The sequence below is a fragment of the Strigops habroptila genome, chromosome 7 (assembly GCF_004027225.2).
Source record: "Strigops habroptila isolate Jane chromosome 7, bStrHab1.2.pri, whole genome shotgun sequence".
Lineage (NCBI taxonomy): Eukaryota > Metazoa > Chordata > Aves > Psittaciformes > Psittacidae > Strigops > Strigops habroptila.
Window position 1 is genome coordinate 47,226,099 of NC_044283.2, and position 14,102 is coordinate 47,240,200.

A 14,102-nucleotide genomic window follows, 5' to 3' on the forward strand; every position below is an offset into this window, starting at 1 on the left:
CCCGCTGCCTCCTGGGATGCCGGCGTGACGCGACGCCGCCGCTTTCTCGCCGCTGCTGGCTGGGCCTGCGGTGCTGAGCCCCGCCGCGCCTCCCGTCTCCCGCTTCCCCACAGCCGCCGCCGACCGCGGCCCCTCCCGCCGCCACCATGTACGACGCGGACGAAGGTGAGTGTGCTGCGGCGCAGCCCGTTCCCCGCCGCGCCTTCTCTCCGGTGTAACCCGGCGAGGCGGGGAGGGAGCCGCAGGCCCCGCGGGAGGTAATGCCGGGGTAGAGGCGCTCCGGGCCCGGTGGGGTCCCCCGGAGGCTCCTGTGGCCCGCGGGCGGTCAGGGGCCCTGCCGGGGCGTCTTTGAGTCGCCGAGTGCCGGCCCTGCCTAAGGAGAGGAGGGGAGAGGCCTGGGGCCCGGTTTAAGTGTCGTGCTTCCCCGCAGATATGCAGTATGATGAAGACGATGATGAAATCACCCCCGACTTGTGGCAAGAAGCCTGCTGGATTGTTATTAGGTGAGTTGTTGGAACTCGCTGTTCTTAACACTTCAGCACAGGTGCTCTGGGCCTTACCAGTGACATCCACTTCACTGGCAACATACTGTGGAAGCTGCGGGCTCAGCTCCATGAAACTGGGTTTTAGCACGTTCAGAGTTAAAACACACAGGAAGGGCTTTAAGCAGAACAGCAGGGTTGTCACTAGGGATACAGAGGCCCTGCTGGCCTCCAGTGAGGTGCACTGATTTTGAATGAAGAAATGATCTTGATTCCATATCAAGCACATGATTTTGCCCGCTCTTCTCACAGCTGATGCTGGCATTAGGAAGTCAGTACTTGGCTGTTCCACCGTAGAATCATAGAATAGTTAGGGTTGGAAAGGACCTTAAGATCATCCAGTTCCAACCCCTCTGCCACGGGCAGGGACACTTCACACTAAACCATGTCGCCCAAGGCTCTGTCCAACCTTGAACACCGCCAGGGATGGAGCAGTCACAACTTCTTTGGGCAACCCATTCCAGTGCCTCACTACCCTCACAGTAAAGAACTTCTTCCTTATATTCAACCTGAACTTCCCCTGTTTAAGTTTGAACCTGTTACCCCTTGTCCTACCACTACAGTCCCTGATGAAGAGTCCCTCCCCAGCATCCTTATAGGCCCCCTTCAGACACTGGAAGGCTGCTCTGAGGTCTCCATGCAGCCTTCTCTTCTCCAGGCTGAACAGCCCCAACTTCCTCAGCCTGTCTTCATACAGGAGGTGCTCCAGCCCCCTGATCATCTTTGTGGCCCTCCTCTGGGCTTGCTCCACCAGCTCCATGTCCTTCTTATGTTGAGGACACCAGAACTGTACACAATAGTCCAAGTGAGATCTTACGAGAAAACCATGTCAAGTGTTTTCCTAGCAAGACATAAACGCCCAGGACCTGCAGCTTCTTGTAACTGGTATGGAGTGGCATGCTGTGTGGAACGGAATAAAAAGTGTTTCTTTTGCTAATTGCATCATTCATTAAATGTATATGATGGGTGTCTGAGAACAGCAGTTGCAAACAAAACATGAGGTCCACAGGGATGGTTCCATAGGCAGTCTGGATGGAGAGCAGAGATGAGGAATTTTGGAGGCAGAAGGAGATCCTTTCTTTTGCAGCCCAGTGAAGAGTGCTACCTTTGATTTCAGTCAGGTGGGACGTAACTGAGGCAAGTCCTTCAGCTGAAGCTGCACCTCACTCCATATGCCAAACCACTTTACTGTGAGGGTGACCAAGCACTGGCATGAGTTGCCGCGAGGGGCCATGGGGTCTCTGTCTCCATCCTTATTGGTATTCAGAAGCCATCTGGACATGGTCATGGACAGTCAGCTCTGTCTGACCTTTCTTGAATGGGATGATAGGACAAGATGATCTTCAGAGGTCCCTTCCAGCCTCAGCTGTTCTGTGATACAAGTTGTCTATTCCCTTCCTCTTTCCCTGTGTGCAATAGCAGACTCTGCTGGTAAGATTCACTGTGGCAATGGCATGATAGCCAAGGGTGTGTTGCTTTTCTTGGGGAAGCCTGAAGTTATTGGTAGGGAGGTAGTTCCTAACATTTTTTTCTACGGATCTTGGCAGTGATGGGCAGAAGCTGAGGTAGTGTGGGTTCCCTGGCTCGCTTCAGGAATGTGAGGTAGAGGAGCTTGCTGGCACAGCTCAGCAGCAGACACGTTTAGGTCATCCCATTATAAAATAGGATGTGGGGCTTCAAATTTAGGCATTGATTTTTGCACTTAGATTGTGCTGGGTTGAAGCTAGGTGACACAATGGCTAAGGCAAATTTGGCGAAGGAGCGAAGATGGGAATCTCATGTGGCTGGAACAGAGGGGATCCAAGCTAAGAAAGCTTGGATAAGCTGAGGACTCTTACCTTGTCTTAGGGGCATGCACTCAGTTTACTGCAACTTGGAAAATTAGTTAAGGCAACGTAATTTACCTACATTGTTGAAGACTTTATCTGAAGCCGCTTTTACTGAGGTTTGTCATCGTGTTTCCCTTCTAATGCGGGGTAGAGTGTGCGTACAGTCATGGCTTAGCCAGGAGGTGGCAGCAAGTCTGTCACTTTGTTGTGTCTGTCTGCAAGCAGTGAGAGAATCTGTGTTTGAAACTCATGCCTCGGGAAAAGTGAATGTATATACTTGCTGCAAGTGAGTGTATATATGCACTGTATTTCATGGCTTTTGGAGGTTTTGTAATAAATACATCTTAAGCTTGTTCATGTGTGAAGTACGTGAATTGTCGTGTTCATTCATGCTCTTTTTTTTTTTTTTTTTAGCTCCTATTTTGATGAAAAGGGTTTAGTCAGGCAACAGCTGGATTCTTTTGATGAGTTTATTCAGATGTCTGTGCAGAGAATTGTTGAAGATGCTCCACCAATTGATTTACAAGCTGAAGCCCAGCATGCCACAGGAGAAGTGGAAGAGCCGGTAAGTGGAGCCTGTCTCATAGAACCATAGAATCAACTAGGTTGGAAAAGGCCTTTAAGATCATCACGTCCAGCCATTACCTCAGGACTGCCAAGTCCAGCACTAAACCATGTCACTGAGAGCCTCATCTACATGATTTTTGAACACTTCCAGGGATGGGGATTCCACCACTTCCCTGGGAAGCCTGTTCCAATGCCTGACCTCCATTTCAGTGAAGAAATTTTTCCTGATATCCAGTCTAAACCTCCCCTGACGCGTCTCTGGTTGAATATTGGGATTTTGAAAATATATTTTAGAAAGGCTAAAACAACTCACAAGTTAAACCATAAACTGGCTTTTTTTTCCTGTGAATTGGAGCTTGCTCTGCTAGAGCAAGTGTTGCTTTGGTGGTGTGCTCTGCAGCAGAGCCCTTATGGCTGAGATATGGTAAAGCACCTGCTCAGAATTCAAGGGTTTTTTTGGTAATAAATGTCTCAGTTGGCTTCTGGGCAGATACTTAGTTGGGGTGGCAGCACTGTAGTTCTTTGTATTAAGTTTTGTTCTGCAAAGGGACATGGTAGGAAATACCAACTTGAAGACAAAGTAAGGCAAAAAGCCTTACTTGTATACATGCAGGTCTGATGATTTGCTTATGTTTCTCTACTGCCCTGGATTTTGGTCTGTGAAGGAATGCTTTGGGAATAGAATGGCTCATCTCTAGGTCCTTTGGCATGCAAGGAGGCACGCAAGGCCTCTGCACGCTTGTGCACCAGGATTGAGACGACACATATGAAACACTTGAACAAAGCTACTGTTGTGTGGCTGCTTGCTTTCTTTAAGTTCTAGCTCCCCGTACCAGATACACAGATGCACTTTGATAAGAGTATTGTTTTAAAACTTTTACTCCTTTATTTTAAATGCAAGGGTTTTGATTTAAGTGACTGAATGCTTTAAATCTCATTGCGGTGAGATTCTGAGAGATGAGTGGCTCTTGGAGCAAAATCAAGATCTTGAGAATTGTTCTATTGCTGAAAGGTATCTGTCCTTTCATGCCCATGGTTTCACTGTAACATGCAAAAGGATTTCTGTGGAACTAAACCAAAGCTATTAAATTTGATGTTTTATGCATGTGAGCAAAGCTTTAAAAAACCCTTATACTTTGTTTGATATGTCAGCTGTCTCATTGTATGTGTTGAAGCAGATTGTCCTTTTTGCATCATAAAACTAGCAGTTTTATCTAAAGTTACATAAACAATATTTCAGTAGGTGTATGTAGAGCACATTCTATTTGCTAATATATTCACTGACTTGGCAGATTTGAGTTTCTTAGCTATTTCATAGGAAGACCTATTTGGGTTCTTTATTCTTCTCTTGCTAATGATTTTGACTTCTTAGTTTCCTCTGGGTCTTTCTGTTGTAGTTGGTTGGTTGATTTTCTTTATTAATGAATGAGGTGTTTAGAAATTATTGAAAGCTTTTGAATGCTTTTTTTGATCTAGTCACCTGAAGAGGGATTTTTTCCATACCTTGAGCTGAGGGCATGTGGCAGCATCAGTTATTAAGCTCTAGGGCCACGGCCACTCTTGAACAACCAAAATGGATGTTTCTTCCATTACAGGTAAATGTCTTCTTGTTTTCCAGCCCCGGTATCTGTTGAAGTTTGAACAAATCTACCTCTCTAAACCTACACATTGGGAAAGAGATGGAGCACCCTCACCTATGATGCCCAACGAAGCCAGGCTGAGGAACCTTACGTAAGAACGAACTTTGTAGTGGATAAACACAAGGAAGGACTGGCTCTGCATTGTTAATTATTAGTCTTTTTCCATTTACCAGTGCCTTGAAAATGTAGTAATTACTGCTCTACTTAAATTTTGATGCCCAGTTGTTAAATTCAGACAATGATTGATGATTTCTTAATAATTATTAATGTGCCAGTAAGTGCTTTGATAACTGCATTCATTATACTTCTGTACAACCTGGAGTAATAATTGACAGATAACACAATGGTGGTTTTATTCTGTAGGTATTCAGCCCCTTTGTATGTGGATATAACTAAAACAGTTATTAAAGAAGGGGAGGATCAGTTACAAACACAGCATCAGAAAACTTTTATAGGAAAAATTCCTATTATGTTACGTTCAACATACTGTTTGTTGAACGGCTTAACGGACCGTGATCTTTGTGAACTGAATGAATGCCCGCTTGATCCTGGTGGATACTTTATCATTAATGGATCAGAAAAGGTAAGGGATTATGCCTTGCACAGCCACCTTTACAGACACTGGAAGTTTTGTTACTTGTTTCCATATGTTTTGCCAGGAGCATAAGCACTTTTATTCCAGTGTATCACAGTTACTGAGGGTGCTTGCGAGCCTGTAGAAATACAGGGTTTAGTCCTCTATTAGGACTTTCTTGAGCCATCTTTTCTTCTCTAAGGCATGTTTCCCTTCTTCAGTTTCTTAAAGTGTTTTGTATTGAATGCCACTAAATACTCTAGATATTTTCCTTTGTTTTCAACGTTGCAGAGCAGCATGCACTCTAAATGAGGTGGTACTTCATTTGGGGTCTCCTCCAGTTCATTCACAGCTGTATAGATGCATTTTATTATAAGAATAGGTTCTTCCTTCTGTTGCTGTGGATTTGGCTTTAGCAAGTCGTATCTTCTCCATGCTTGTGCCTCACCAATGAAACTACCAGATTTTTTATAACTGATACCTGGGCAAACAGCAAAAGAAATAAAATGATGTTTTTCTTGGGAGGAAAAAAATATAACCTGGCTTTGACCCTCGGAGCTGACATTTAAATTTAAATGCCTGTGTAACTTGTTGGCCTTGGAAACAGATAGTGAAATGCTTGCTTTATCAGTGTTGTGCCTACAGCTAACAGAAACGTCTTGGCACAGCTAGCAGATGTGGTAAGAATACCACAGAGAGCAGTGTTCCTGGAGACTTTTGTTTTGGTTATTCTAACTAAGTGTATTTTCTACTTAATACTGTATTTTAAAAATGTAGAATATAATCCAGCTCAGTTTGGCAAATTGACTTTGTGCTGTGCAGTGCTTTTAAAGTTAAGGGACCTGAAGGAATAGTGGAAACATACTGTACTTGTTACTTTCAGCATCCCCTTTTGTCAGTTGTTTACTAGTGTTCTTGTTTCTAATACAGGTTCTGATTGCTCAAGAGAAAATGGCTACAAACACAGTGTATGTGTTTGCAAAGAAAGATTCAAAATATGCCTACACAGGAGAGTGTAGATCTTGTCTGGAAAATTCCTCTCGACCAACAAGTACTATATGGGTTAGCATGCTGGCCAGAGGTGGGCAGGTATGCCAAAGCAGTAATAACCCTTGCCCTGGGGCACAATTGTTGTGATTTAAGATTGTTCTAGGAGTTTTGTTACTGTCCTGTCTCTTCATGTCATTTACTTTTGGGATTTTGAGAAGAAATTTCTTCTGATGCTAAATTGTAAAGAAGGTAAAATTAAATTAAAATGGATTCTGTTTGTCATAGATTATGCCTGTCTCTGGGACAAATAATTTAAAATGAAGACTCAGTTCGTGGCAGGCTTTTAGAGTGAGTGCGATAAATAATTTTACAATTACTGTAAGTGAGATTTTAGAAAACCCAAACAAGTTGCATCCTGGTTTTTGACAAAGGACAAAAATAGGAGCAGGGACCCTGTCTTTGATGATGGTCCAGCTAGTGTTTAAGTGTGTTTTGCAGACCATGTATTAATTCATATTTAACACCTAACTGTGCCATCTCTGAAGGGAAATAAGTGCTATTCATAACTTCAAAAGGAAAAGGTGTCAGTACTCATTTACCATTGCACTCATGTTTGGAAATTCTCAAACATGTTTCAAGAGTAACTTCAATAGAAACCTTACACTGCTCTCGCTCCTGGTGGATGGGGCACTCTAATTCATCTGCATTCCACAGTATTTGTTTCTTTCTGGGAGGGAAGGAGCAGCTACTTGAATAATTACAAGAATGGAGAGACTTACACAGAGGATTAGAAAAGCTGGGCTTAAGCCAGAGACACATTTCTGTTTAAATGCAAGATCATTTAAGAGTAACGTGGATTTTTTGCTATCTTTTCAGGGTGCGAAGAAGAGTGCTATTGGTCAGCGCATTGTAGCCACCTTGCCATATATCAAACAAGAAGTCCCCATCATAATTGTCTTTCGTGCACTAGGCTTTGTGTCTGACAGGGACATCTTAGAGCACATCATATATGATTTTGAAGATCCAGAAATGATGGAAATGGTAACGTGTTAAATAAGTTATTTCCTGGCTTGATATTTGGTGCTGTGTAGGTGCGGCTAATCATCGTTCACAGTGTTGTTCCTTTTGCAATTGTAATTTATTACTTCATTATTTTGGTAGGTTGTCTGTTAGAAATATCAAAAGTTCTCTGCCTAAACCTATTCAAATGAATAGGTTAAGTGAAAAGAATACAATGGAAATTTCAGTGTTAATAAATATTTGGAGTGGTAGAGTCTTATCCTGCTGCCATTGATTTATACCTGAAACAGCAACAGGCCTAGAAAGTACTTGAATGAGAACTATTTTCTGAAGTCTAAACTATTTTTTTATGTGCTTCCTGTGTGCTCCATTACTGTTTTCTGTTGCTCTTGAAAGAGCTACTATAATAAAGCCAGGCACTAGATGCTTCAGGATTTTGCTGTATTTTGTGCATTTAGGTCAAACCTTCTCTGGATGAAGCATTTGTCATTCAAGAGCAAAATGTTGCTCTAAACTTCATTGGGTCAAGAGGTGCAAAGCCAGGTGTCACCAAAGAGAAGAGAATCAAGTATGCTAAAGAAGTCTTGCAGAAGGAAATGCTCCCACACGTTGGTGTCAGTGACTTCTGTGAAACCAAAAAGGCCTATTTTCTAGGGTATGTCAGTATTTTGTGCCACACATCTGCAAATAGTCCCTGAGTACAGATTTTACTCACAAATATGTATGTGACTGGAAGAATGCACTGAATGGAAGTTTGTTTTTAACCTCAGTCTTCTGGATAGTCCGTGATAAACTTTAGGGCACTGGTTTAGTTTTGAAACCGAGAAAGTGCAAAATAAATAAATAAAAAAAGGGAAATAAGGCTCCAACACATTCTGAATCGTAAGTTAGATGTGATGATTGTGATAAATGACTCTCTTTGACATCACGTTGCATGGACAACATATAGAGGTTGATGACTAAAGTGTAGGTAGCTGTTTGTAATGTTAACCCACTCTTTAAAACTATTAGCACATCCTCTTGGTCGCTGCTTACTGGTATGCAGATGAACTATAGCATCAGGAGACTTAGCATTTCGCACCTGATTCCACCTGCTTAAACATAGCCCATATTACAGGACAGACATGTAGCAGAAGACGCATCGCCATCTCTCTGTAGTTACCCGAACTTTCAGTGGGTCATTAGTCTCTAAGGACATGAAGAGGACTGTGTTAGGACAGCAGTATCCTGAAGATCTAGAATGGGCAGCCTTTAGGAAACAGTTCGCTGTTTATCTGTGAAAGCATGTAGTCTCTGTTGTGAATGTCTGTGGTCAATTTAAAACATAAATTACTTTATTTGCTTAGGTATATGGTTCATAGATTGTTGCTGGCAGCACTGGGAAGAAGAGAGCTTGATGACAGAGATCATTATGGCAACAAAAGACTGGATCTTGCTGGACCACTGTTAGCTTTCCTGTTCAGAGGGTAACTATAACACATCTATGTTTTTTGGGGGGATAATTAATGGTAGAGGCATTGCCAACACTGTGCTTCTAAAAAAGCAGACTACTCTGTTGTGTCTAACAGCCAGTCCTGGGCAACACAGCCTGTATCTGATTATAACTAATAACTTTTTCACGGAGTGGGTAAGTTTCCTCTAATAGCATCAACTTCTTTTGAAGCATATTTCGTACATGTTCACAAACAGGTTAATTTGTTTTGGGGTTTTTTCCCCCCTCCTCCTCTAGTTACAAGTTACTTGCTTCTTTCAGGAAGTGTTTTCCCCACATAGTGCTGAGTACGCTGAATTGCTATAGTATTGTTTAATGATGTTTCTTGGCATCTTCTACAGAATGTTCAAGAATTTGCTAAAGGAAGTGAGAATATATGCACAAAAGTTCATTGACAGAGGGAAAGATTTCAACTTGGAACTGGCAATTAAAACAAGAATTATTTCAGATGGTTTGAAGTATTCACTGGCAACTGGAAACTGGGGTGACCAGAAGAAAGCTCATCAGGCCAGAGCAGGAGTGTCTCAGGTACAACAGCTGAATAAGGCATGGTAGCATTTGTCAGGTTTACATAAGAGTAGAACTGTGTCATAGAAGAGTTTAACATTGCTTGGCAGCTATGCATGTTGTATGTTAAACAGAACTATTCTTAAAAGGAAACTTCCATAGCTGAAACAGATGAAGATCCAAATAGTTGAGTCTGGTGTGGGGTTTGGGTATTTTAATGATTTGGGTTTTGTTTTAGCTTTTGCATTGACTGCTAAATGGTGTAACTCTTACAAAGACTTTTTGTGTTAGAACATATGCTTGTGTGTCTGGTCAAGTCGTAGTCCCAGGGAATCTTTAGGGAGGATGGATTTCTTTCTTCTGATTACTTCCAGTGCTTCACAGGTGCTTAAAGACATTTCAGTGGCACTATGTAATACAACAGTTATGTATTCCACAGCTGAATGATGAGGGGCATTGACTGTATTAGTCCAGAGAGTCCAGAGCAGTGCTCAGCTGAACCTATTTCTCATAAAGGTGGAAAAGGGAAAAAGGTGACAGTTTTTAAATGCCAACATGTTTCGTTGTCTAGAGCACTGGTGAGACCATAATTTGGGGAAAGCAAAGTTAGGAAAGGGGCAAAGATTGTAGCTGTCCCTGGGTGGTGTGATGTTGATGTATGTGTGTGAGGGGCTTTTTAAATAAACTCTCCCATTTCAGACTGTAAAAATAAATCTCCTTAAATTTTTGAGAAGCCTTGAGCAGACTCTGAAAAGAGTGTAAATGCTGATTTGCTCCTGATTTAGTCTTAGTTTTTTCAAACTAAGTTTGAAAAGATCTCTGTGTCATTGTACTGGTAAACCTCCCTGGTCAAAATGTAGCTTTTAAAGCATTTTTATTAGTATCATTCATTTTAGTTACCTGATGTGAGTAAGCTATACTACAAAAAACCAGCTCTTTCCTTGGGTAACTGTTTATGCTGGGCCTTGCCATGATATAAGCCTGCTCTGAAAACTTCTGCCATTACAACACTGGTTAGGTGCTTGGGATTTTAAGGTTGAACTTAGACTGAGATTAGTGGAGGTGAGCTAAAAAGTGTAGCCAACAAAAATCAGAGCTATTTTAGTCCAAGTACATCATTTCTAGAGGGCATTGATCCTTTGCTCTAATGTATCGTGGTGCCTGTCAGCAGCACTCTTAAGCAGCTTTGACTGACTGAATTCCTTACGCTGTACAGGTGTTAAACCGCCTGACTTTCGCATCTACGCTATCCCACCTGAGACGCCTGAATTCTCCAATTGGTCGAGATGGCAAACTAGCAAAGCCCAGACAGCTGCACAACACGCTGTGGGGAATGGTTTGCCCTGCTGAGACCCCAGAGGTAATGAAACTAGTATTTGTCAGCACTTACTCATGCCTAACTACTTTTCTCTGCTAGTCATTTTATAGCCACAGTACTTGTGATGATCCCTTGCACTTGTTTTTTAAAGTGCTGACATGAATATTTAGCTTTATAGCTAACTCTGTCATTGAATGGTAGAAATTAATAAAGGAAATAGCATGTTTTGTGTCCACTTCCATAAGGACTTGAAGTTTTAAGTTCTCGGATCTTCTTAGGGGAATCTCTTGATTTGGAAATGCAGGTTAACTTTGTGTTTCTATTAGGGTCATGCAGTAGGACTTGTGAAGAACTTAGCCCTGATGGCTTACATTTCTGTGGGGTCTCAGCCATCCCCAATTTTGGAATTCTTGAAGAGTGGAGTATGGAAAACCTGGAAAGAAATATCTCCAGCAGCAATAGCTGAGTATGTGGCAAATGCACCTGTTTTAAAAGACTTAAGCTTTTTATCCTGCACAACATTTCAAGGGCTTTGGGGTTTTTTTGGGGGGGAATGGGGAGGGTGCTTTTTTGTAGTTATTTCTTCTTTATATTTGGTACTTCTTCTTTGTTTTGCTTTCTCTTATTTGTTTTGGTTTTTTTTTTCATTTCTCTTTATTATTGTATATTTTACTTATTTGTTTTTAACTCTTTCTAGTGCTACCAAGATCTTTGTTAATGGCTGCTGGGTGGGAATACACAAAGATCCAGAGCAGCTCATGAATACCCTAAGGAAGCTCCGTCGTCAGATGGACATCATTGTGTCAGAGGTATAAATTTTACATCTAGAGTTCGGGTGTCTTTTGTCGTGAGAGAGGATAATGCCTTGATACTACTTTGCAAAGCTCCAATAGTATTATTTGCAAGTGTCTGAGCATACTTTACATGGGTTGTTTAGGTTTTTTGGTTGTTTTGGTTTATTTTGGGAGTGGTTTGGGGTTTGGTGCTTTTGGGAGTTTTCTTGTTTGATGTTGTGTGTGGTTTGTTGTTTGGTTGTGGTTGGTTTTGGTTTGCTTTACTTTAAGAGGATCCAGTTGAAAATAGTCTTCTGAAATGCTTCTTTGCTTTAGGGAACTTTGTAACCTATTTTGTGTTCCGTAGTTCTGATTCTGGGCTAAGACTTCATACTCATGGGGTGCTGCTTTCTTGTGCAGGTCTCAATGATTAGAGATATTCGTGAGCGAGAAATCCGCATCTACACTGATGCAGGCAGAATTTGTCGACCCCTTTTAATTGTAGAAAAACAGAAGCTGCTGTTGAAGAAAAGGCATATTGACCAACTGAAGGAACGAGAGTATAACAACTACAGGTGAGATGTTCCTGAAACTTGGCTGAATGTCTGATTTTCCATCTTGGAAGCAGCAGGTTCCTTCAGGTTGGAGAGGGAATTGTTTAAAGCTTTGTGCAGCACAAAGATGCTTTCTCTGCCTGGTAGCTTAGTTTTTTGGTTTTTTGTTTTAAATCACACTGAGGCAGTGGTAGAAATAATAATCCGGGGAAGTCCTTTGTCTTGTTACTGCTGAAGAGACTGATTTGATGTGTTAGCTGAGTATTTTGGGCATTGTTTGTTCAGTTGGCAGGATCTCGTGGCCAGTGGTGTAGTAGAGTACATTGACACACTGGAAGAAGAGACTGTGATGCTGGCAATGACTCCAGATGATTTACAAGAGAAAGGTGTGGCATATTGTTCAACATACACACACTGTGAGATTCACCCATCTATGATCCTGGGAGTATGTGCATCTATTATCCCTTTTCCTGATCACAACCAGGTCAGTGCATCACTTCTGACATCCTGCTTTTGAAGTTGATAGAAAACCCGCAGGTGTATGTGTGAAGAGCTTTATGTACATAAGATTGGTCTTCCCTTGTCTAGTCTCCCAGGAACACCTACCAGTCCTGCCATGGGTAAAACAGGCTATGGGAGTTTACATTACAAACTTTCATGTTCGTATGGATACACTGGCTCATGTCTTGTACTACCCTCAGAAGCCCCTTGTAACGACACGCTCCATGGAGTACTTGAGATTTAGAGAGTTACCAGCAGGTATGTTGTCACTTAATGTTTATAAAACAAAAATACTACTGCTTTGTTTAAACTATGTCACAATCGTTGTGTGTAGAATACCTGAATATTTAGCAGATGTATGTAATTTAAAAGTTAATTATAGATTAAACATTGACTTGTAGCTGGACACCTAAACTGCAAAAAAGACATTGCTGGTGTTGCAGCTGAAACTACTTTATCCATAAAGTCTGCTAAAATCTAACTGGAAAAATGCATTTTCTGTATTGGTATTTGCTGGGTTTTTCACAAGGGGTCACTCTTGACACTTTCATGTATTTGCTGGTATTGTGGGGTTTTGTGTGTGAGACATGGAGACTTTATCTCAGAAAGAGAACAGCTTCACTGTAGAGAATAAAGCTTATTTTGAATTGTGATTCAAAATTGTAATTCAGTAATGCCTGTCTGGTATGCGGGCAACCTTTCAAAGTATTTGCTCTGCATATTACAGGTATCAACTCGATTGTAGCCATTGCATCATACACAGGCTATAACCAGGAAGACTCTGTCATCATGAACCGTTCTGCTGTTGACAGAGGCTTTTTCAGGTAAAACTTTGTAAATGCTTTAGCAATTTAATGTATTTTATTTTTAATGGGGGTGGAGGGAGCAGCGCAGTGAAAATGGTATCTCAGCATGTGTATCTTAGCAAAACAATGAGGAATGGTTCATCCTTTGTGTAACCTGACTTCCCACTCCATCTTCTCAACTCTTCCATTTTGGTCTTTACTACATTTACTGTTCTTTGTACAATGGTTAAATGAAAAAAAAAAATATTTGGACTCTTTGCTGTTATATTTTCATCTAACTCTTGTCAGTTATGAGCTCCTCTTAATGACAATATTTCAGCTTTGTAATAGTCTTTAGTAGTATGACATTTGCTACCAGTGAGGGTTGGCATGTTCCTCTCCTTAGTAGGAACTGCTGTTGGGTCAGCTGGCAACTGATGTGACTTTGTGCATTACAGTTTTTAGATGGCTGTCCTTAGCTATATGGCTCGTCAATGGGTTTCTAGTTTTGTTCATTTTCTTTTGTCCAAGTTGAGACCAAGAAGTGTATGCTTGGGGTCCTGGATCTACTGCCTTCCAGTGTAGAATAAGTATGGGGGACTATTAGACTTTTACAGCTCTATAAGAGCTTATGAAGCTCTTATAAAACCTTCTGTGTGCATGGGAGCAGTGAAATGTGGATAATGTTTATCTGAAAGGCCATGGCTTTGGTGTTCTGGCAACTGAGGCAGCAAACAGAAGCCCCGGAAAGAAGCCTATATAAGTTGAAAGTTTTCCACTGCAGCTCAGTTGTACATTTTGTATACCTGCAAAATGGCAGGTATAAGGAGAAAATAGTATGAGAATGGTATGATGAAAATACGCATAATCTAGGAATAAGAACTACTTTTGAGATGTCAGGCAGAACTGTAAGTCTCTGCAGTTCACCAAAAATTAGCACGTTATATGTATGTACTTTGGCAATATCTGAAGAGTGACCATCGAAATGCCATCTGAAACTGTTGTTTGTG

The 14,102-nt window shown here is 41.6% G+C and overlaps 1 protein-coding gene across 1 annotated transcript in view; it reads left to right on the top strand.

Moving 5' to 3' along the window:
• The window catches only part of POLR2B (RNA polymerase II subunit B), a 20,109-nt gene continuing 6,007 nt past the window's right edge, over positions 1-14,102 (top strand). Inside the window, 18 exon segments of the mRNA XM_030492770.1 lie at positions 1-165; positions 431-503; positions 2,786-2,936; positions 4,557-4,669; positions 4,942-5,161; positions 6,083-6,241; positions 7,019-7,183; positions 7,621-7,817; positions 8,509-8,628; positions 8,996-9,182; positions 10,378-10,521; positions 10,806-10,945; positions 11,177-11,288; positions 11,673-11,827; positions 12,092-12,290; positions 12,395-12,427; positions 12,430-12,565; positions 13,035-13,131. Of these exon segments, the coding sequence (XP_030348630.1) occupies positions 147-165; positions 431-503; positions 2,786-2,936; positions 4,557-4,669; positions 4,942-5,161; positions 6,083-6,241; positions 7,019-7,183; positions 7,621-7,817; positions 8,509-8,628; positions 8,996-9,182; positions 10,378-10,521; positions 10,806-10,945; positions 11,177-11,288; positions 11,673-11,827; positions 12,092-12,290; positions 12,395-12,427; positions 12,430-12,565; positions 13,035-13,131 (2,420 nt within the window). The 5' untranslated portion in view covers positions 1-146.